This window comes from Psammomys obesus, unplaced genomic scaffold (genome assembly GCF_907164565.1).
Source record: "Psammomys obesus unplaced genomic scaffold, mPsaObe1.curated_primary_1811, whole genome shotgun sequence".
In the NCBI taxonomy this organism is placed as follows: Eukaryota; Metazoa; Chordata; class Mammalia; order Rodentia; family Muridae; genus Psammomys; species Psammomys obesus.
The window spans coordinates 23,375,359-23,396,427 of NW_026585895.1; the positions used below are offsets into that span (position 1 = coordinate 23,375,359).

At 44.3% G+C, this 21,069-nt stretch overlaps 1 protein-coding gene across 1 annotated transcript in view; it reads left to right on the forward strand.

Moving 5' to 3' along the window:
• The window catches only part of Ly75 (lymphocyte antigen 75), a 93,360-nt gene that overhangs the window by 12,382 nt on the left and 59,909 nt on the right, over nt 1-21,069 (forward strand). The window contains exons 4-13 of the mRNA XM_055599897.1: nt 2,895-3,059; nt 9,040-9,150; nt 10,222-10,362; nt 12,201-12,392; nt 13,246-13,403; nt 14,832-14,942; nt 15,444-15,532; nt 15,657-15,826; nt 19,234-19,433; nt 20,515-20,657. Coding sequence (XP_055455872.1) covers nt 2,895-3,059; nt 9,040-9,150; nt 10,222-10,362; nt 12,201-12,392; nt 13,246-13,403; nt 14,832-14,942; nt 15,444-15,532; nt 15,657-15,826; nt 19,234-19,433; nt 20,515-20,657 — 1,480 coding nt within the window. The remainder of the gene's footprint in view (nt 1-2,894; nt 3,060-9,039; nt 9,151-10,221; nt 10,363-12,200; nt 12,393-13,245; nt 13,404-14,831; nt 14,943-15,443; nt 15,533-15,656; nt 15,827-19,233; nt 19,434-20,514; nt 20,658-21,069) is intronic.

A 21,069-nucleotide genomic window follows, 5' to 3' on the forward strand; every position in this document is an offset into this window, starting at 1 on the left:
GAAAAGCCACGTACAGGATTGTGACCACTTAAAGTGTACTTGTGGCCTGAAGCCAAGCCTGGAAGAGAAAGAGACACATATCTTTGGCTGGCTCCAAATTAGTGACAATGTTCGTTCTGCTCTAGAAAACAGTTTTCTAATTGCTTATTAGAAGCAAATTATCCAGGGTATGCTAAAGCATTCACTCCTCTTCCTGGACATGGACAGATCGAAGGAGTGCTCGTGTTGCTGTCTGGTATAACAGAGACAGTTTCTTAGCCAATGAGTAGAGCTAAGAGTAGAGCCATTTGGGGCAAAGTCTTCACAGCCAGGTTTCTTGGGCCTTCATGATCTTATGCAATTCTGTAGTTCAGCTGTGCCTCCCTGTGCTTTTTCTGTCACTGTGAAAGAATAACAGAGTTGCTTTGGGGACTGGGTGGTTACAATAATCGAAGGCTTAGGACAGTACCTGACACAGCACCACCCACAATGGGCTGGGCCTTTTCACATCAATCACTAATTAAGAAAATGCCCTACAGGTGGATCTTATGGCAGAGCTAATGGTGGCGTTCCTCAACTGAGGTTTTCTCCCTGCAGCTAAATCTACCTCGTGTCAGCTTGACACACCCCTCCTCCAGGTGTCAGGTACTGTCCTAAGCCTTCAACTATCGTAACCTCCCAGTCCCCATAGCAACTCTGTTGTTCTTTCACATTGACAGAAAAAGCACAGGGAGGCACAGCTGAGCTACAGAATGGCATAAGAACATGAGGGCCCAAGAAACCTGGCTGTGAAGCCTTTGCCCCAAATGGCTCTACTCTTCTGCCCATGGAAAAGACAGTTTGGTGGCATTGTTTGCTGAGCCCTCCTTAAGAGGATCTAAGCTTCTGACAAATGTAAAGAAGTTAGGCAGGGCCAGAGATTCCATTCGTCAGGGTGCACCAGGACCAGCTGGAGTGTTTGTTAGAACAGAGGGCCACCCCAAAAGGTTCTGAGTCAGTGGATCTGAGGTGGAGCCTGAGATTCTGTACTTTCACAAGATCCCACATCATTCAGATGATGCTAGTCTGAGGACCTCCCTATGAGAACTGCTTTTCTAGACCAAGGTCCAGGCTTTTTAAACACCTAGAATCGAATTGGAATATTAAAAAAAAAAAAATACGCAATGTTTGCTTCTTCTTGTAATTTATAACAAGCAGATTGTGGCTAAACATGTAACTGTTTCATTTAACTCTCGATATAGTTTGGGTCAGAAATTTCAGCTGAGAATTTCCTGGCATGACAGGTAGCGGCCCAGGTTGATGGAAGGAACTCTCAGGGTCAGGCCACATGGTAGTGAAGCCTGGTGGAGAGGCCAGTATTCATGGTGCTTGTTCTCCAGCATATTTACCTACTCTATCTGGCCACCTTGACTGAAATATGTCCATGTGCCTAGGTGCCTTCTGGGCGGGGTTTGCTAATGCATCCATGTACCAGCCAGTTATTTTTTATGAAAGAAAGCTGACTTCTCAAACCTGAGGCCAGCTAAGCCATGGAGGGAGTATGAAATAGCAAACACACCGCCACCCCCACTGGAAGCTTCTGGCTTTACGAAGAAGAGGCTTCCATTGGTAATCTGAATGGAATTACCCTGTTTTGCCTCCACCAAGAGGCATGATCCAGCTCTCTTGTTGCATATGCAACAAAAGACTGGGTAAGGCACAAATGTGCCAGTCAGGAGAGGCCAATACTCTGATTATACCTCTGCCCCAGACACGTGTAGGTCTTTGTCCCCTACTCTGTGTTCAGCTGTGGATCTCTGAGAGTTCCTCCAGTGTATAGAACCAGGAGTCTACTCTCTGAGGTGTAACAGTAAGTGGTAAGCCCCTTGGAAACCTCTGGGTGGAGCTTGAGTCAGATGATCTGGTCTCGGTTATCTCAAGATCTGTATAACACAATCATGGTACAACTTGAAGGTTCTTTATTGGAAACCCACATTTCTATGTCTGAAAAGAATATGCTATGGGGCTGGGAGGGTGGCAGGGTGGGGAAGAGTGCTTGTGCAGGGGAACTTGAATTCAAGTCTGTGGACCCCAAGTTTAAAAGCAGAAAGCCTAAGGACACCTGCCAGTAGCTCCAGTGCAGCAGGGGGCGAAGACAAGAGGATTGCTGGGCCTGCTGGCTGACTGCCTAGCTTCAGGTTAAATGACAGAGTCTGTCTCAGGGGAGGATGGGAAATGATAGAGCAAGACACCTGATGTCTCCCACCCGTGCCGGCTTGCGCATGCACACAGCAAAGGCAGCTGTAGGCACAGACACGCGCTTTGTTCCCCACACACACAGAAAATACACTACTGACGGTCTATATTGCACACTCGTGTTTATATGTTTATAGGTGTATAGGTAATATGAGTTCCACGTTGCCACTTCTATTCATGTATTCAACAATTTATTAAAATATTAACAACAGATTTTGGCTGAATTTCCAAAATAAAGGAGTCCCTGTGCTCTGTATCTTAGTCATTTAAGCAGCCTTTCTGTACACACACACACACACACACACACACACACACACGTATACAGTGCTTTCTCTGCAAGCCATTGACAAACCATCTTAGCCAAGTTCATGTAAAGCTTGCTTTGCATTGGCTCGATGTTCCACACCGGTATATATTGAGATACCAATCTTGATGCAAAGGGCGTGCAGGAACATCATGAAAACACGGCATGCCAGTTGACCAGAGGTGGAGAAGTGGAAGATGCTCTGACTTCCTTTTCAGTGAGTAATGAAGGGACCAAAATACAGTCTGCACAGCGACTGCCTTTGTTTTGGCACATCCCAGGAATGCAAACTGAATTGCAATCTTGTAGGCCCTCCAAGTAACAGAAAACATTATGTCCTCACTTTATGATCACGAATTTATCTTTCTATCAACAGAAGATGGCTGTGAAGGTAACTGGGAAAAGAATGAGCAGATTGGAAGTTGCTACCAATTTAATAATCGGGAAGTTCTTTCTTGGAAAGAAGCTTACGTTTCCTGTCAGAACCAAGGAGCTGACTTACTGAGCATCAACAGCGCTGCTGAATTAGCATATATCACGGGTAGGTTTAGCCCGTGTGCGGGGAGCTGGGATTGTAAAGATGCTGTCTTCTCCACGTTTCATACCCATGCGTGCGCTTTTGATGGTGTCTTTTCTGGCCTCTCTTAAACTTTTGACCTTAGCATTGAAGCCTGCAAGGGAAAAAAGTGGGGGTGAAGGTGGGGGAGGAGATTGGATATAAGCATATTCCATGTGTTGAGAGGCATCTTGCGATAGAAACTAGAGGGAAACTGATGTTTAGAAAGCGAGTTACAGCAAAGAACAAATCAGTACCCGAATCCTGAGTGGGAAGAGTGGAGAGGAGAGGGTAAACCCCTGGAAGGCACAAGATGGAGACTTCGAAGAAGACAGGTCAATAGACAGTGAATCATGCTAGATGACCTCAGCAAAGTCTCCACATGGGAGTCTCCCAGGGGCAAGGAGAGTTTTAAGAAATCTTTTTTTCTTTCACAGTTTTTTAGAAATTGTAGATGCACACATGTGCATGCGAGCATTCGTTTGTATGTGTATTTTCACACGTGTGAGGGACAGTACACTGGGAAGCCATCAAAGGACAGAGGTCCCCTGGAGCTAGAGTTACAGGCTGTTGTGAGTGCTGGAAAGTGAACACAGGTCATCTGCAAGAGCCCTGTGTACCCTTAACCATGGAGCCAAGCCTCTAGCCATGTAAGAAGTCTGAAAGCCACACTAAAACGGACAGTGAGAGCACGCGTGGCCTCCACCCAACACAGAGAATTCCAAGCAACTGAAGAACCTTGAGACTAGGAAAAACAGTCCTCCCCAAAGAAGAGTGCACTCACTGGTTATCCAGGACCAAATGGTCACCCTTGGAAACATACATACAAGTGATATTACACAGACTGAGCAGGGTGTACTTTTGTATTTTAGGTATGTATGTATGTATGTACATATACATATATATGCATATAACAGCAATTAATTAAAAATTAAAAAGACTGTGAATTTGAAAGAGAGCAGGGAAAGGTACATAGGGTAATTTGGAGGGGGAATGAGAAGGAGGAAATAATGTAATTATATTATAATCTCAAAAAAATAGAAGAAATATTTTTTAAAAGAAGCCCTAAAGTGAATGAATAACATGGATATGCAGAGTCCATTTTGATTGGTCTTGTTTTGTCTTGTTTCAGGGTATTAGAAATTTGAAACTTTTCTTTTTGGTGGGGACAGGGTACCCTTGGCTGTTCTGGACTCACTTTGTAGACCAGATTCTCACAGAGAACTGCCTGCCTCTGCCGCCCTGAGTGCTGGGATTACAGGCATGGGTGCTGTGCCCAGTTAATTTAAAACATAAATATTAATATTTAATTCTTTATATGTAATATATATTGTGTATATAATGAGAATATCATTCCCACACAGACTTTGAGTTCGACCGTCAGTAGTTGATTGACACGGGGAATCTATTTTCAGAAACAAATGGAGACGTGATCCTTTTTGAGTACCACACAATTTAAAAAGATTTTCTTTTATCTCTGCCTGTCTTTCATATGCTTAGTTTTCTCTTTTGAGCTTTATCGTTGTTGTTAACACACAGAGGAGGTGATGGATTTGGGTTGTTTGGACTCGTCATATTTTCCATGTAGCTGGCCTTTCTCAGGACCTACAACCAACTAGTCCACCCTAACACTCCAAAAGAGGACCCCCACACACCTCAGGGCAGGAACAGTTTCTAATTCGCCTTCACCCTGAGGGTTCACTCACCCCAAGATACCTTGACGTGTGCCACAAGGCTAGGACGTTTTCAGATTAGGGCGTTTCAGCACTCACTGAGAAGGAGAAACAGCGTGCACGGGTGAGACCTGAACAGTCAGGCCTCAGGGCTGTCACGTGTGTCTCGAGCAAATATTTGTGAGTTATGTATCTGGCGTGAGGTTAATATTCAGAACATGTAAGGAACTCAAATAACTCAACAGCAAAATTTGACCGAACAGTGAGTTATAGACCTAAATAGACGGTTCTAAAAACCCACAAAACTAGTGTTTTAGTTTGGCTTTTACTGCTGTGGAGAGCCCCCATGACCACGGCAACTGTTATAAAAGAAAACCTTTAATTGGGGCTGGCTCACAGCTTCAGAGGTTTAGTCCAGCATCAGCATAGTGGCGTGAAGACAAACATGGTGCTGGAGAAGGACCTGAGAGTTCTACATCTTGATTCTAAGGCAACAGAAGGGGACTGTGTATCAACACTGGGCGAAGCTTGAGCATATATCAGACCTCAAAGCCTAACTCCAAAGTGACACACTTTCTCCAACAAGGCTGTACATCCTAATAAGCCAAGCATTCAAAGACAGGAGTCTGGGGATGAGGGAGCAAAGCTATTCAAACCACCACAACTAATCAACAGATACAGCTTTACATGCTCAAAATAACTAACCAGTAAACAAATAGAAACCAACACCACAGTAAGATATCACTTCTTCACAATTATAATGGCTATTACAATAATAATAACAACAACAAATGCACATACCAATGAGGTCAGAGAGAAAGGAGAACACCCCGTACTGTTAGGAGAAGTGTGAAGAAGCACAACCATTGTGGAAAAACGGTATAAGGTTCCTCAGAACATTAAAAATGGGACTCTCCAGCATCTCCTGTCTGACATATACAGCTAAAAGGAAATGAAAAGAGCATGCCAAGGAGATAATTACTCTTCATGTTTATTGCAGCTCCACTCACAATGACCAACGTAAATAATCAGCAGCAAGCAACGTGTATTTCCACCAACCAATAAAATAAAGAAAGGATGGTATCTACACACCAAGACATTCTATTAAGTCATAAAAGAAAAGAATCCTGGCATTTGCAACAGTACAGAAATTATGTTAAGTGAAATGAGCGAGGCTCAGAAAGACGCACGCCACAGGCTGTCAGTCATATGTGGAATCTAAGATCTTGATCTCATAAGAACAGAGAGGAGAGAAGTGGCAAAGAAAGGCTGAGGAGAGCCATGGGAGGGGAAGATGGGGGTTGGTCAGTAGGTACAAAGGAACAGTTAAAACTGAATTGTGGCTTTGTGTTGCACAGTGGGCTGATGAGAGTTGACAGTCAGACACTGCATGTTCCAGAATAACTGGAGAGGATTTGCAGTGCTCTTATCACAAAGAAAAGATAAATGTTTAAAGTGATAATTGTGCCCATTTCCCTGATTGGACCCTGATTGGGTCATAAACAGTGCATAAAAGTATCACATTGTGACCCGCAACTATTCACAATTACTACGTGACACTTAAAAACAGGCAAAAGAAAGGAAAAGAATACTTGACAAAGTGGACTTGCCCATTCCTTTAGTCAGAGGCTTTCTACTGTTGATCATCCGCATGATAGTGAAGGTAGCAATTGACACAGCCGTGGGTCAACGTCTTACCTGGGCTGTAAGTAGAGCAAAAGTTCAGCTCTTGATGGTCCTGGCCACATAAGCTGTTTCTATTCTTCGTATCCTCCCAACGAGTACGTTTATAACATCCATTTCTCATTTACATCCACTGACTTCTAGAGTCTTCAGTGAGGCAAAGATTATCCATAATCAAAAAGTCCTCATAGTCTGAATGGTTTTTTTTTTTTTTCCTCTAGATAAACTCTATAGTCTATAACACATATGCCTAGACAGCTTATAGGCTTATAGGCATATAGATAAGGATAAAATAATATACATATTTCTCTGCGAGTAATTAGGAAACCATAATTAGGGTTGCCAACATGGTAGAAAACTTAAATTCTGTAATTCCTGTGAAGTCAATACAAATTTCAAAGATAAGAGAGTAATGAGACAAATCAGGGACTCTAGTTCAAAAGATTATATAACATTAGTGTCCTCGCTGCCTGCGGGTAGATGCTAGGACTGTATAGAGCAGTGATTACTTCCTGTGGGGGGAGATCTGGAAAACCTTCATAGGAAGAATGTGGCTGAATCTGTGGGGTACTCCTAGTATCCTGCTTGAACCATGACAGGAAAGTAGAAATGAAAGCAAACAGCATTCTAAACATCAGGGGACATGGGTAAGTCTGGAGCACCAAAAATATTTCTTAGTTTTCAGGACTTTTGGGGGGGAATGTTGGAAAATCAACTGCGCTTACTAACAAAGGGGAAAGTGAGGATTGGTTTCAATAAAATCTTCAACTGTGTTCTGCAGTGGTGCTCGTGAGCTATAGGCGCTTGTGGGGTAAAAGAGAAGGGAGAATCCAAAGCTCCCTCCCAATTTCCTCAAGGCTTCTGCACAAAAACACCTGTCCTCTCTTTCCCTAATAGAGCGTCTTTGCCAGCTACTTCCTTGAGAAAAGGTGGGGTACCTGAAGTTTTCACCCCCATACTTAGTTCTGTGTCTAGACTGTGCCCCCTCCGGCTCCTCCAAAGCTCTTCCTCCTCCCCACGACCTTTGTGTCTTAGCAGCCTCTCTTCCTCTCACTACACTGACTCCTCAGCTGCCAACATCCCGCATAAACATCCACCATTTAAGATATGCTTCGTTCTTAATAAAGCTCCTTTGCAAATCCCGAAAAGTCCTGCTTTACATGTTCAGCTTCTGGAGTGTCCAGTGAGGCAAAGATTATGTATAATCAGAATTACTCTCGAAAAGTCCTCACAGACCAGGTATGGTTTTTTTTTTTTTTTTCCTGTATGTAAAGCCTATAGTGTATAATACATACACATAGACATCTCATAGGGAGATAGGTAGGGACATATGCAACAATATACATATTCCCCTGTGAGCAATTGGGAAACAGTTATGAAATAATTTGCAGCTGAAATTGCTAGAACAGATTTATAAAGGTCCCCATCTTAATGGTTGTCAGCATTCTCTTTGTCCTTCGTAGACCGTTTCATCAATTGCTCTGTCTCTTCTACCTGCCCTTCGATTAATTTTTTAAATTCTTCCCTCATGATCTTGATAAAGTCTTTCTTTCCAGGTTCATAATCTGCTAGTTGGTGTCAAAATCCTTACAAGCATTCTTGTGTTCTCCCTGTTTTTTTCTCCAGTATGTATGGGCCCTTACAAGCAAGGGTACATCCATATTTTGTACCTTAGATAGCAGATGGGCAACCAGCCTCACTATTGATATTATTTATGCTTCCCTGTTCCCTTCTCTTCTTGCTGATGGTTTTGAAATGATAAAATTATATGATGTGTTTTTCTAACCAACAGGTATATGTGTGTATGTGTGTGTGTAAAACTCTCATACCTAATTCAAACACACTGAATACTAGTCATATGAAACAGTTTCTGTACATACTTCCAACTCAGAATCGCTTTTCTGTTTGAGGGATCAATAACTGTTCCCCTCTAATAACCTGAACTTTTCATGAGGGTATACTTTGTGGGTTTGATTTTTATAGCCATAGGCTTGGCAAAGAATATAGGCTTTATGACTTTGACCTGTCAGGCTGGACTGCAAGCAGATCTTCAAGATCTAGGCACGGGGTGGAAACTGCTTTTCAGTAAGTTTTCTAAATCAGGATTGAAAATACATAGTGAAGCTGCCACTCTGAGAAAATTCTTTTACCTCAGAGGAGGGAGAACTGGACAAGCTATTCGGAAAGCAGAAGTGAACAAACTTATTAGGCTCTGATCTCAAAAGAATGAAGTTTTGTTGTCTGTTAACATCGCCTGCCTCTGTTGCTGAGACAGACCCTTCAGTCAAGACCTTCTATTTTTCGACTATCAATAGAAACCTAGTCTGATAAATATAATTTTTTTCACTGTTAAAATTATATAATTCCATGTATCTCTGCATCTATGTGTTTCTTGTGCTTTTTCTCTGGTTCTTTTTCTTCTGTTTGTTTTGTCCTATTCTGGTTTTTAGTTTTAATTTTATCATTATTATTTTATTATGGCTGTTATGTGGATTTAGGTGGGTGGGGAAGTGGGGAGTATCTGGGAAGAGTTAGGGGAGGGGAACCATAACCAGAATATATTATGTACAAGATCTACTTTCAAGTTAAAAATTACATAATTCCTGCAGGAAAAGAAGACATCGCCAGGATTGCTTGGATTGGACTGAATCAGCTCTATTCCGCCAGAGGCTGGGAATGGTCAGACTTCAAGCCACTAAAATTCCTCAGCTGGGATCCAGGTAAATGCTCTTCCCCAACAGTGTGTCGGGGCAAAAGCTTCAGGCACCAGGAACTTTTTACTCATCCAGTGCTTCTAAACGTTCCGTGTACCGGCAGGTCTCACGGTTGCGTCCTCAGAATTTTTTTCTCTGACATTCTTAACTGTGGTGTTATTGCAGCCACGCTGAGCCCCAGCACGGGCAATGGAGCATTTGCTCCTGGGCTTGGAGCACCCCTGCATTTTTAAATAAAAACAGAATGGACCCCACAACATGGCCAGGAACCATTGTGTATCCCCTCAGGTCTTGACGAATGCTGTCCTTAGTCTGCAGCTTGCCTTTAACACAGGAAAGCCCCTCACTTCCGCACCAGAGCACCCAAACACAAAGAACACAGCAGCTGGGGGTTGTGTTTTTACACCAATAAATACCTCAATGAAAATAACATCCTGTTTAGCCAGAAGCTCTTTCTACAGAAGAAAGGACGAGGAGCCTTTTGAAAACTAAGACCCGATGAAGGCCAAACCTAAGTGAGAGCATGAATAAAAGTGTTCCGCCTACAAAGAGGAGAAATGGATCGAGGGCTATGAAGTGACCATGGTGTTTTCTTTAACTAAATATTTTTACTAGCAAAGAAAGTAACACTCTGTTGTGTCAAAAATAGACTATGCTGGACAAGTGCTCCTGAGCTACAGTCCCAGTCCTTAACTGAATATTTAAGGTCTTAAAGGCAGAACCACACATTAATGCTTTCGTCTGGTTGTAAATATTTACAGCAGAGTACATTTAACATGCACTAAGCAGCTCTGGCCACAGGTGTGTGTCGTACAAGCAGCTCTCAAGCAGGACCTGTTTCTTTATCTGCTCTGAGTTAGCTATCCTTGGATCAGAAGGTTTCACCTCCATCTCGTGTTTTGGGAGAGGCACAAATGAGCTCGTTGTTACTCATGGCGGCTTACAGCTTTTCAATCTAGTTGAAAGTTTTAACCATACCGTGAGTCTCCACAAGACAGAAAATTAGGAATTCACATCATTTTAAGCACCGCTCTGACCCCTCCCTCCCTCTACCTCCTTGAAAATCTTTCTTCTAAGGCGCGCCCAGTGCACCTCTGATAGGTGGGTCAAGCTGTGCGAAGATGGACACGGAGTCGGGGCTGTGGCGGAGTGTCTCCTGCGAATCTCAGCAGCCCTACATCTGCAAGAAGCCCCTGAACAGCACGGTGGAGCTCCCAGGTGCCTCCCTCCTTCCTCGTGTGTGCGACTAAGTCCCAGGGCCAGAGTTCTGTGAACTCAAGGAAACCTTGCTTAACTTGATCCTGCCAGAACCCCAGAATCTGTGTGAAAATGCAGTGTTTGTGCACGTTTGTAATCCCAACGCTGGGACGGGTAGAGCAGGAGGGTCCCTAGGGTTGACGGTTCAGATAATCTAGCTTAATTGATCAGCTTTGGGTTAATGAAAGACCCCGCTTAACTTCCTCTAAGGAGGTCGATGACTTTCCTGAGGAAGACACCTGAGGTTGTCCTTTGGGTGTACATACACACACACACACACACACACACACACACACACACACATTCACACACACACACACACCAGCCAGCTTTCAGAACCCACCTTCCTCCATCTCCAATGCTAGGATACACACAGGTCCACACATCCACGCCCAGACTTTTACAGCAGTGCTGGGGACTGGAACTCAGATCCTCAGGCCCCTGTGCTTGCAGAGCAAAAGCTCCTACCCCCTGAGCTGTCTCTCAGCATTCAATTCTTATCCGAAAAGGAACATAGAACAATTGAAAAAAAAATGGTTATATAGAATAAAGAATGTAGGACAATGTCTTCGAATAATAGGGAGAAATAAACATTTATCTTCCAGGTTACCAAATACAGGCCACACAGCAGAAAGCATAATAGAGATGCTGGTACAAGGGAGAATGTATGAGAACCGATGTTGGAATAAGTAAATGCCTTGAAGTAGCCACTACTAAATAAATTGTGGCATTTCCATAAGATTGAATAATATGTGTCTATTATAGCTGTGCCGGCAGGAAAATACAAAGAGCAGAACAAAATGATATGTCTACCTATCATTTTAATGTTGTGAAAATATGTATTCATGGAGGCAATGAATAGAATATGCGAACGGCTGCTTGAGCTCATTTACATGTGGTTTTTCTCTCTGTTCCTCTCCATAATTGAAATATCTCATGGTAATAGTGAATGGTCATGTAGAGCCTAACTCAATTGAGTTATCATCTTGCACATACGAGAAAATAATTGAACCTAAATTTTATCAGTTAGTTTAAAAAAAAAAAAAACAGTCCACATTTTTAAGATGACTGTGTTTGGTTTCGTAAAAAAAAAAAAGAAAAAAAAATGTTCCAAGAGGATCTGGATAAGTCAAATAACAAAATTACTTTCTAGTTTTGCTAATGAGGTTTCCCTCTGAAAGATTAGCCATCCCTTATGGATTTCGCCATGGTTAAACTGAGACTGGCTGGCCTTACAGAGCGAATGAAGATGTCTAAAGAAGCCATTTTGCCCTTCCCCTTGCCTCCTTCACTGCCCGGCCTGTGTAGTAAACAAACATGCTGTCCCGCCCCTGGAATCTCCACCTGCCTTTATTCAGCAGTTAGTGTTAACATGCATCCGCTTACTAAGCCGGTCACACAGAAGGTTTGACTCTTTCCAATCTCAGAGACGTGGGCGGGGGGTGGCCTTCCAAATCTCAGACCTGGAAAAGGTGGTCAGCATCCGGCCAACCTCACTCCTGTCTCCCATCTGTTAGGACTCAGTCATTCCCTTCCCTCACGGTGTCTCTGCCCCCTAAATAGCCGTGTCCCGCCACCAAGCGTGTGTTTCACAGATACGCTCCGTACCTGTATCTCTTCAGGAGTCCTCATGTCAGATCTATATTAAGCACAGCATAAAAGTCATGCTACTCCGTTAGCTGACATCATGTCTCCCAGTTTTCCCGAAGCCTTGTTCTTCAGGAAACAGAAATCTGCAGTGTTGTTGATTCAAAGGAGATCTGTCTTTACTGGAATATAAATCGCTGCTTTCCCCCCAGATGTTTGGACCTATGCAGACACCCACTGTGAGGTGGGCTGGCTGCCAAATAATGGATTTTGCTATCTGCTGGCGAATGAAAGTGGTTCCTGGGAGGCAGCCCACTTGAAATGCAAAGCCTTTGGAGGTGATCTCATCAGCATCCATTCCTTGGCAGATGTGGAGGTGGTTGCCACAAAACTCCATGGCGGGGGTGAGGTTTGCTTGTGTGTGTGTTTCGTTTTCAACATCTTGTTTTAGGCGTTTAAAACATTTCAAGTCTCCCTATTTCCAGACTCTTGGTGGGAGGGGGAGGCTTTCAGCCTGGCCTGGGAGCGGCCCAGCCAGGGGAGCTTCAGTGGAAATGGACTTGTCCTGGGCCTGCATTGTCCAGTGCTGTAGCTACCACATGGCTTTTGAGCTCTTGAAAGGTAGTTAGGAAAAATGAGGAGCCGGAGCTTTACTTTTGGTTAATTTTCCTTTCTTTTCAGTACAGTTTAAATAACTACTTCTGCCTAGTGGCCACCATTTAATCAGAAACTCTCCCTCTGCCCATAACTGTGCAAAGCCATCTTTTCTAAAGATCATTTCCCTTTTGTAAGTATCTGGAACTAGACTGATAAGCAAAGACACCCTAGCGTGCTTGCATTCTGCCTTCTTCCTAGATTCTGGCTCTGGAGGTAGCCACCTTTGGGTAGCCAGCATACTCTTTGATTTCCATGTAAAGTCAGTGGTCATTTCGGTGCAACAGTGGACAAGTAATATGTCGAATTAGAATATCTATGGTTGTGTTTATAGAGTTTCACCCACAGCTTTAGAAAGCAGTCCCCATAGAGCAGAGTTTAGGGACAGCGGATCTGTACAGCGCTGAGCCGGCAGGTCCTAAAGCAGCTGTCCTCCGTGAGTGACATCACAGGCCTTCAAGACCCGTCCTGCCTGCCCATCAACGTTCTTTGCAGACAGCTAGAGAGTACCACAAAGCTGCCGGTCAGCACGAAGAAGTCAGTGACATATGTATCATAACATACAGGGAGCGAAACCAAACAAATAGAACATGTTTCTTTCAGATGTCAAAGAAGAAATATGGACAGGCCTTAAGAACATAAACAGCCCCACTTTGTTCCAGTGGTCAGACGGAACGGAAGTCACTCTGACATACTGGAACGAGAATGAGCCGAGTGTTCCCTTCAACAAGACCCCCAACTGTGTTTCCTATTTGGGAAAGGTAGGACACTTCCTGTCATTTATTTATAGTCTTTTTTGTTAGAGCTAATAATAATATCAACATTTGTGCAAGGAACGGGGTCTGTGTGCAAGCTGAGAAGGGAAAGGGAAAGCCCTGTAGACGGTCATCCTGCTAGCGACTGAGAGGAAGGTGAGCGAAGGCGGCCGCTGAGTCAGCAGTCCGCCTCATCTGAGCACCCACCGGAGTCAGAGCTCTTGCCCAAAGCTCTTGCCCTTCCTCCTTCAAGGGTCTGAGTCTCTGTCAGCCTTCTGCTCACGATGATTGATGTTTGGCAGGTAAACACAGTTTAGCCTCAAAGATTCTATCTTTTCACTCTCCGGTTAAGTTCTGAATAAGTCATAATTTGAGGCTAATTGAAAAACACCTTTCTTTAATATTTTGCTTTTAAATAAAAATTTTAAGTTGTTTTCAGTATTTTATTTTTTGGATTTACATTTAAAATTGGGTTGTTTGCTCAGAAAACTATCTTCTCCCGAGAGGTGGCTTGCTAAGCCTTCACTGAACACACTCTGGTGAGGAGCCTAAAGTAGGCTGCCTCTCGCACAGAGGGACCTAAGCACCTCTCTCGTTTTTGTTTGGCTCGCTTCCCTATAGGCAGCCGTCTCTCCCGGTAATCAGGGTGACTGTCACCCAGACATCCGGAGACACTTTAAGCGGAAGCGTCAAACTGTGTACGTATTTAGAAACGTTCCAATTGGGAAGGCATGTTTTAGGAGGTGCCACACTTGGTGGCCTGCTTTCAGAGCCAAGGCGCCCCAGAGCATCGTCAGAAGCAGAAGCGGAGAGCGAACAGACGGGGTAGCTGCACCGCCTGCCCGGGTTCAAAACTGACCCTCCTCACAGTCAGTCACTGACACTCAGTCACAGGAAGCCATGTGACATAGTCAATTAAGCCAAGTCAGTTTTATGTAGCACGTTTGAAAGAGACAGTTTTGCTGTCCCGACTGGAGCAGGATTGAAAGAAACTTTCGAGTGGACTTCTTGAGCAGTAGATCTGGAAACCACGATGATCCTTATGCAGGCGAGGAAACGGGATCAGACCTCAGCTGATGCGGCCCAAAGATTGGAATCTGTGAACTAACTTTAGTCAGGTCATGGAAGTGACTAAAACCCTGGCAACTGGGGGGAGGGGGTACCCTTCTCTCCTCAACTCCTTGACCACATGACCTTTGGTGGTTTTATTGTAGGCTTATAAGAAAGGGGGGTTTGTGCACACTGGACATGGGAGACTCGGCCACCACTTTTCCCCTGCCTCCCACAGTTACTGTGATTTAATTCTAAGCATTTGGCAGATAATTTCTTTGGTAAGGTTTTCTTCTTCTTCTTCTTCTTCTTCTTCTTCTTCTTCTTCTTCTTCTTCTTCTTCTTCTTCTTCTTCTTCTTCTTCTTCTTCTTCTTCTTTAAAAGTTAGGTCAGTGGAAAGTCCAGTCCTGTGAAGAGAAACTCAGATATGTATGCAAGAAAAAGGGAGAAATAACTGATGATTCACGGTCTGATAAGCTGTGCCCTCCAGATGAGGTAAGTAAAATCCCTTTGTGAATTTCCCTAAGCAGAATTATCCCCTGCCCCCTTGGTTAAAGACGACAGCTGAAGCTTAAACAATTCGGACTTGGGAAGTAAAAGTACCTGTTTCTGTGCATTTATTTGAGAAAGAATGAGAAGGGAGAGAGCCATACACAGAAAGAAAAAGTTTTACCTATACATGAACTTCTATAGATATGGAAACATAACTGCTGTCCACAATGTTGATAGTTTGATTTCTTCCGATGACGGTGCTCTCGTCGAAAAATAAACCAACTAACAGCTGCAATAGGCTAAGTCAGGTCCAAAGGACAAAGAAATCACATCAGTCATGTCGAGGTGATCTGTGAACCAGAATTTCATTCTCACCAGGTGAGAATAGTCACATCCTCTGCTTCCTCGGATTGTTCAATTCCGTCAGAGCAATGAAATCCCACTCATCTGAGGGGACCATCGTTAAGTTGCCAAGACTGTGATGCTATTCCTCTTCTGATTTAGGGCTGGAAGAGGCATGGAGAAACCTGTTACAAGATCTATGAGAACGAGGTCCCTTTCGGAACAAACTGCAATCTGACCATCACTAGCAGGTGCAGCCATCAGCACACGCGTACTAGAAAACTCATAACTGACTTTGCCTAAACAGTTTCTTAAGGGAAAAAAGTGAGGGAGGCTCTTTATTTTGAAAACCGTGAGACCATTCATCTTTTGTAGGTTTGAGCAGGAATTCTTGAATGACATGATGAAGAAGTACGATAAGACCCTTCAGAAGTACTTCTGGACTGGCCTGCGAGACGCCCATTCCCGAGGAGAGTACAGCTGGGCCACTGCCGGTGGAGCAAAGCAGGCTGTGACCTTCTCCAACTGGAATTTTCTTGAACCAGGTGAGAGCCTTCCTACGGGCTGAGAACGTTTCAGGACAGAGCTGACAAGGAGGGAGTTGCTGTGGCCCTGGGCCTGACATTGTCACACAGCACCAGAGCTGCAGTTGCTCTTAACCTAGTCTGCAAAGCTCGCTCCTATCTGTCTATTTGGTGGGCCGAGGACATAGGCAGCTAGAGGCCCATGGCGACAGAGACAAACAGCCGCAGAAAGAGTGATTCACGGGAGGGCCTTAACTTGGCGTTGTGCCAAATCCACCTGCGGTTCTGATTTCATGATTTTTTTTTTTTCCAAGAGCTGCTCTGTTCTTAGGTGAACGGCGGAGCAGGGAGCTTGGGGAAGCAGCAGCAGTTCTCATATTTGGGATTTAATAACTGTTCGAAATGTGAGTTCATTAGAGATTGTTGGGTTCTTGCCAGCTGGTTGAAGTGATAAAGTAGGGGCAGAACATAGGTAGAGGAGGGTAAAAGAGAGAGAGGGAAAGGAGAGAAGGCACAGGCTTTGCTCTGCATGGTGGCACACACCTTTAATCATAGCACTCAGAATGAAGAGGCAGGTAGATCTCTGTGAGTTCAAGGCCACACTGGTCTACATAGTGAGTCCCAGGTAGCGAGCGCTACAGTCTATAGAGAAAGATAAAAGGATACAGGATCAGTAGAGCACAGAAGTCCTTGCTAAGCAGAATGCTTCAGACCAAACAAAACAAAAAAACAAACACAACAACAGAGTGAAATCCATAGCTAAAACAAAAGTGACCCCATGAGTGAGTTCTGCATGAAGCCGTGTGGACACACCCACCTTCTGACAGGTCTGAGAGAATACCTCTGATGTTCAGTTTTAGGAGATTTAAAGGGAGCAGCTTGGGGGATGCCAGCAAAGGGACCCTAATTGCAGCATGAGAAAACCTCTGTTTTGTCGTATAAAGATAACGCTTAACTTTTAAGAAACGCAGTGGTGAAACACGGCCTCCCTCGTGGGCACGCCCTCACCTGTGCTTGGGTGTAAGGGAGCTGCTGGTGTCAGAGCTGGAGTCTGTGAAAGCAGCAGCGGCAGCAATGCAGAAGCAACACTCTCCAGGGCTTCCCAAAGCCAGCAGTACAAGTGTGAGGGTTGAGTTTGTTTTGTTGTGGTTGTTGTTTTTTTTTGGGGGGGGGGAGGGGGAATCCACCTCTTTAAATGTAAGTCTCAAATAAAATCTAAACATTTTTATGAAGTGTTCTACATTCTTTCTCTGTCTAACGTCACTCTGCAGAATTAGGCCTTTGTTTTGCATTTGTCTGCGAGAGAAGAAATTAGGAAGGCAGCGTTTCTTTCAAAAGTTAGTCCGTCTTTCTGCAAACAGCCTCGAGCGTTAATCATGATTTGCCATGGAAACCAGAAGACTCGATGTAGCGCTCCCCTCTGACTTCAGAGCTGAGAAAACAGAGACTTCAGTGATTCACTTAGCACAATATCCGTGGTTATTGAATTAGTCAAATCCATCTCTTCTGGTTTCCAAGCCAGTGCTGTTCGGCTTGACTTATTCAAATAAAATGGGAGCCGAAAGTCATTCTATTTTCCTCTCTTCAAATGTTTGATATTGTCTCGTGCTGGCATGATGTGATGATTAAGATCTTTTTCTATAGCATGGGAATCTATGTGATCTTACAATAGAACAGTGTTTGAAATAGAGACTCTCCGCAAAAATCCTGATTATGACTATCAATGTGAGCAGCATTAATAATAACAAAATTATCTTTTTACCTGGAGAAGGTAGGATATGGGTGCTAACCTTGGTTAAATATCACTTAAGTTAGAAATATCCTAATAGGTAAGCTATACATTTCTTAATACATAAGATTTCTTGGTGGCGTATGCCTGTAATCAAAGCAGTTGGGGCTAAAGCAGGAGGATCAGTTTGAGGCCAGCCTACACTAAACAGCAAGAACTTTTTGGGTCTTGTTGTTTTGTTTTGTTTGTTTTAATGTATGATGGTGGCACACACCTTTAATCCCAGTGCTCAGGAGGCAGAGGCAGGTGGATCTCTATGTGTTTGAGGCTAGCCTGGTCTGCAGAGTGAGTTCCAGGATGGCCCAGGCTACTCAAAGAACCCCTGTCTTGGAAAACAAAACAACAACAACATAAAAGCTGGCCAGCCATGGCAGTATTCACCTTTAATTCCAAGCACTTGAGAAGCAGAAGCAGGTGGATCTCTGAATTCTAGGGCAAACTCGTCTACATAGCAAGATTTAGACTAGTCAGGGCTACATAGGGAGACTTTGACTAAAAAGAAGAAAGAAAAAATAGAACTGAGAATATAGTGCAATGTTAGAGACCTTATCTTTTATGCGTGAGGCCATGGGCTTAGTCCTCAATGCCCCGCCCCCAAAATTTACTGCGCATGTACATTAAACATCTCATTCTCTGTGGGCAAGTTGGAGAGATGATCATGAAACCTTGTCCATATTTTCGGCCTCAGAACAAATGCTGTCATGATCCTTTGGCCCCTAGCTTCAGCCAGCCATGTCAGTCATGAGCAAGCAGTGACTAGGCAACCAGAACAGGGAATAAGCAGCAGAGGACGGCAGGGCACCGCGTCCTCCGTTCCGTGTTCCTCTTGCTGCCCAGGTATGTGTGCCACGTGCCACACAGCTTCTTCATCTGGTGGGACAGGAGTTGTTCTCATGACTTTGCAGTGTGAGTTCCTCTTTCCCCTGTGTCCACCTCAGGGAATCTGGTGATGATGGAAAAGGGCACGTTACATGGCCATCCCTGGGCTCCAGCCCAGCTGCACCTCCCACTAACCCTGAACATGGAAACATCATTCGGTCTTTGTCTGAAGAGATCTGATCATACAAACTACCTTTGACTGTTATGAGCAAGTCAAATTAAGATTGCCATAAGCTAAATACTAGATAAGTGTGTTTTTTCACATTCCTCCTTCTACTTTCATGGCCCCAGCCCTTCCTTTAGGTCTGAATCTGGGACGGCTTAATTATGAAGTTTACTAAATAGCTTAAAAATCACAATGCTGTTAAGCTACATTGAAACACCATCCTCAAACATAGTGGTTTCGGACACTGCCCTGGAAACAAGGTGCTTGAGTTCAAATACAGGGTTAACTTCTTACGTGCGACTTTGAACAAGTCACTTAGTCCTCACTGCCCTTCAGTCCTGACAATAGAGTCCATCTGACAGATTTGCGGAAATGGTTACTTAACAGATCTCTGTAGAATGACATCACGTGGTGAAAACACTTGCGTATGATGCTCATCGTCGTCACTGCTTTTCTCAACACGGCATTTCATCCTCTTTCTCCTCCATTGCTTTTTTCTACTCTCTCTCTCTCCCCCCATCTTGGCTCGAATCGAGTAGATGTTTAAACTTCGAAAGTTTGAATTTGTAATTAACCTTCCCAATTCAACCCCAGCGTCTCCAGGCGGGTGCGTGGCTATGTCTACGGGAAAGACTCTTGGCAGATGGGAAGTGAAGAACTGCAGGAGCTTCAGAGCGCTTTCAATATGCAAGAAGATGAGCGGGCCCCCGGAGCCCGAGGAAGCAGCCCCCAATCCCGACGACCCCTGTCCCGAAGGCTGGCACGCTTTCCCCTCCAGTCTTTCTTGTTATAAGGTAAAGAAGCATTCTCACTCGGTCCTCAGTGGAGTCCTGTCTTCCACAGTTGTGTTATTGTACACATCATGTGCCTGCCTGTGAGCACAGAGCCTAAAGCAGACGTCTGGGAGCACCGGGTCCTTAGAGAGAAAGCATCATGGGACTCTATAGACAGCTCAATTCTACCCATGCCCTGTCATCAAAAGCAGGAGCCAGAGTGAGCTCTCTCCCGTGGTTCTTTCCTTCTGAGAAGCCAGATGGCCTGCAGCATGCTGACATGGTGTGTAGGATTCTCCTCAGTCCCTAATTCTTTTTATTGGGTTAAAATTATTTCTGGTATAAGGAGAGCCAGTTCTGTATTAAAGAAAATAATTTGGGGTCAGTATCATTCAAACAAACCATCCAATACCACTGCTAGACTCCTTGGTGATTACATTCAGTTTCATGTTCACAGATCTCTGGCTTGGTTAGGGTTTGACTAATGGGCTGTGAGTTCTTCCAGCTGTTGGTCAGCTGTGCTGGGCTGTAGGCTCTGACCTGGTGTCTGACACCCTTTACTTTAGGGCTCAGGCTAAGGGTTTGGCAACTATCGGATTGTTTTCCTCATAGTAAATTCCTAGAGCCCAGAAGGCAAGCCCAGCCAAGCTGGCTCATTTCAGGCCTCTGGCCGCTCCACTGCCTGCCACTACCGCAGCAAACTCCATGCCAAGCCCACGTAAAGGTGGAGAGAGCTGTGCTCCTCCACCAGGCGTCAGGGCTAGAGTGTATGTGTGAATACATTACAGGGGCTGAGGAGTCAGGAGCAGTAATCAGACGAGGGTGCTTTCATCTCCTCTGCCCGCTCCGCCGCTTCCTTCTCTTCTCTGAAATAGCTAAGGCTCTTTTGGTACGGAGTTCATATCACAAATCAAAGAGACAGTCAAAGGTGCCAGGTTTGGCTTTGTTTGCTTCGTGTGTATTTAGCCATGCCTCCATTCCACCTGAAGAAATTCATGTCAGGGACCCATACATTTGACTGCAATTGGTAAAAAAAAAAAAAAAAAAAAACTATGAACGTTTTACAATTATTCCAGAAGAACAATATTCTGTTTTTGTTAAGGTGTTCCATAAAGAAAGAGTTGTAAGAAAGAGGAACTGGGAAGAAGCTGAAAGATTCTGCCAAGCCCTTGGAGCACACCTACCCAGCTTCAGTCACAGGAGTGAAATAAAGGACTTTGTTCATTTGTTACACGACCAGTTCAGGTAATGTTTCTAATAAGTGTTTTTGACCTAAGCCTGATGTCACCTGGGTATTTGAGTTGTGATTTAGCATCTAAAAGGCCATTCTGTGCTTCACACTGTGAAACATCAAGCACCCTTCGTGCAAAGTGCCACAGAGGTTTAAAGCTGACTGAGGCGTAGTCCTCACCCTTCGCATAGCACATACCAACTGCCAGGTTAAGAAAAGTGTAATTAAAGGATAGGGCAAAGATAAGGAGAGCCCTGGGGAGGAGCCAGAAGAGGAGGGAGTGTTTCTGGTGTAATCAAGGCAAATGTCATGAAGGAGGCTGATTCATAGAGAGTAGACAGTGCTTTAAAAGGTAAGATGGGAAAAGAAGCCAGAGAACACAAACTGTAAACCGAGTTATGGGAACAGAGTAGATCGCTGAGGAGC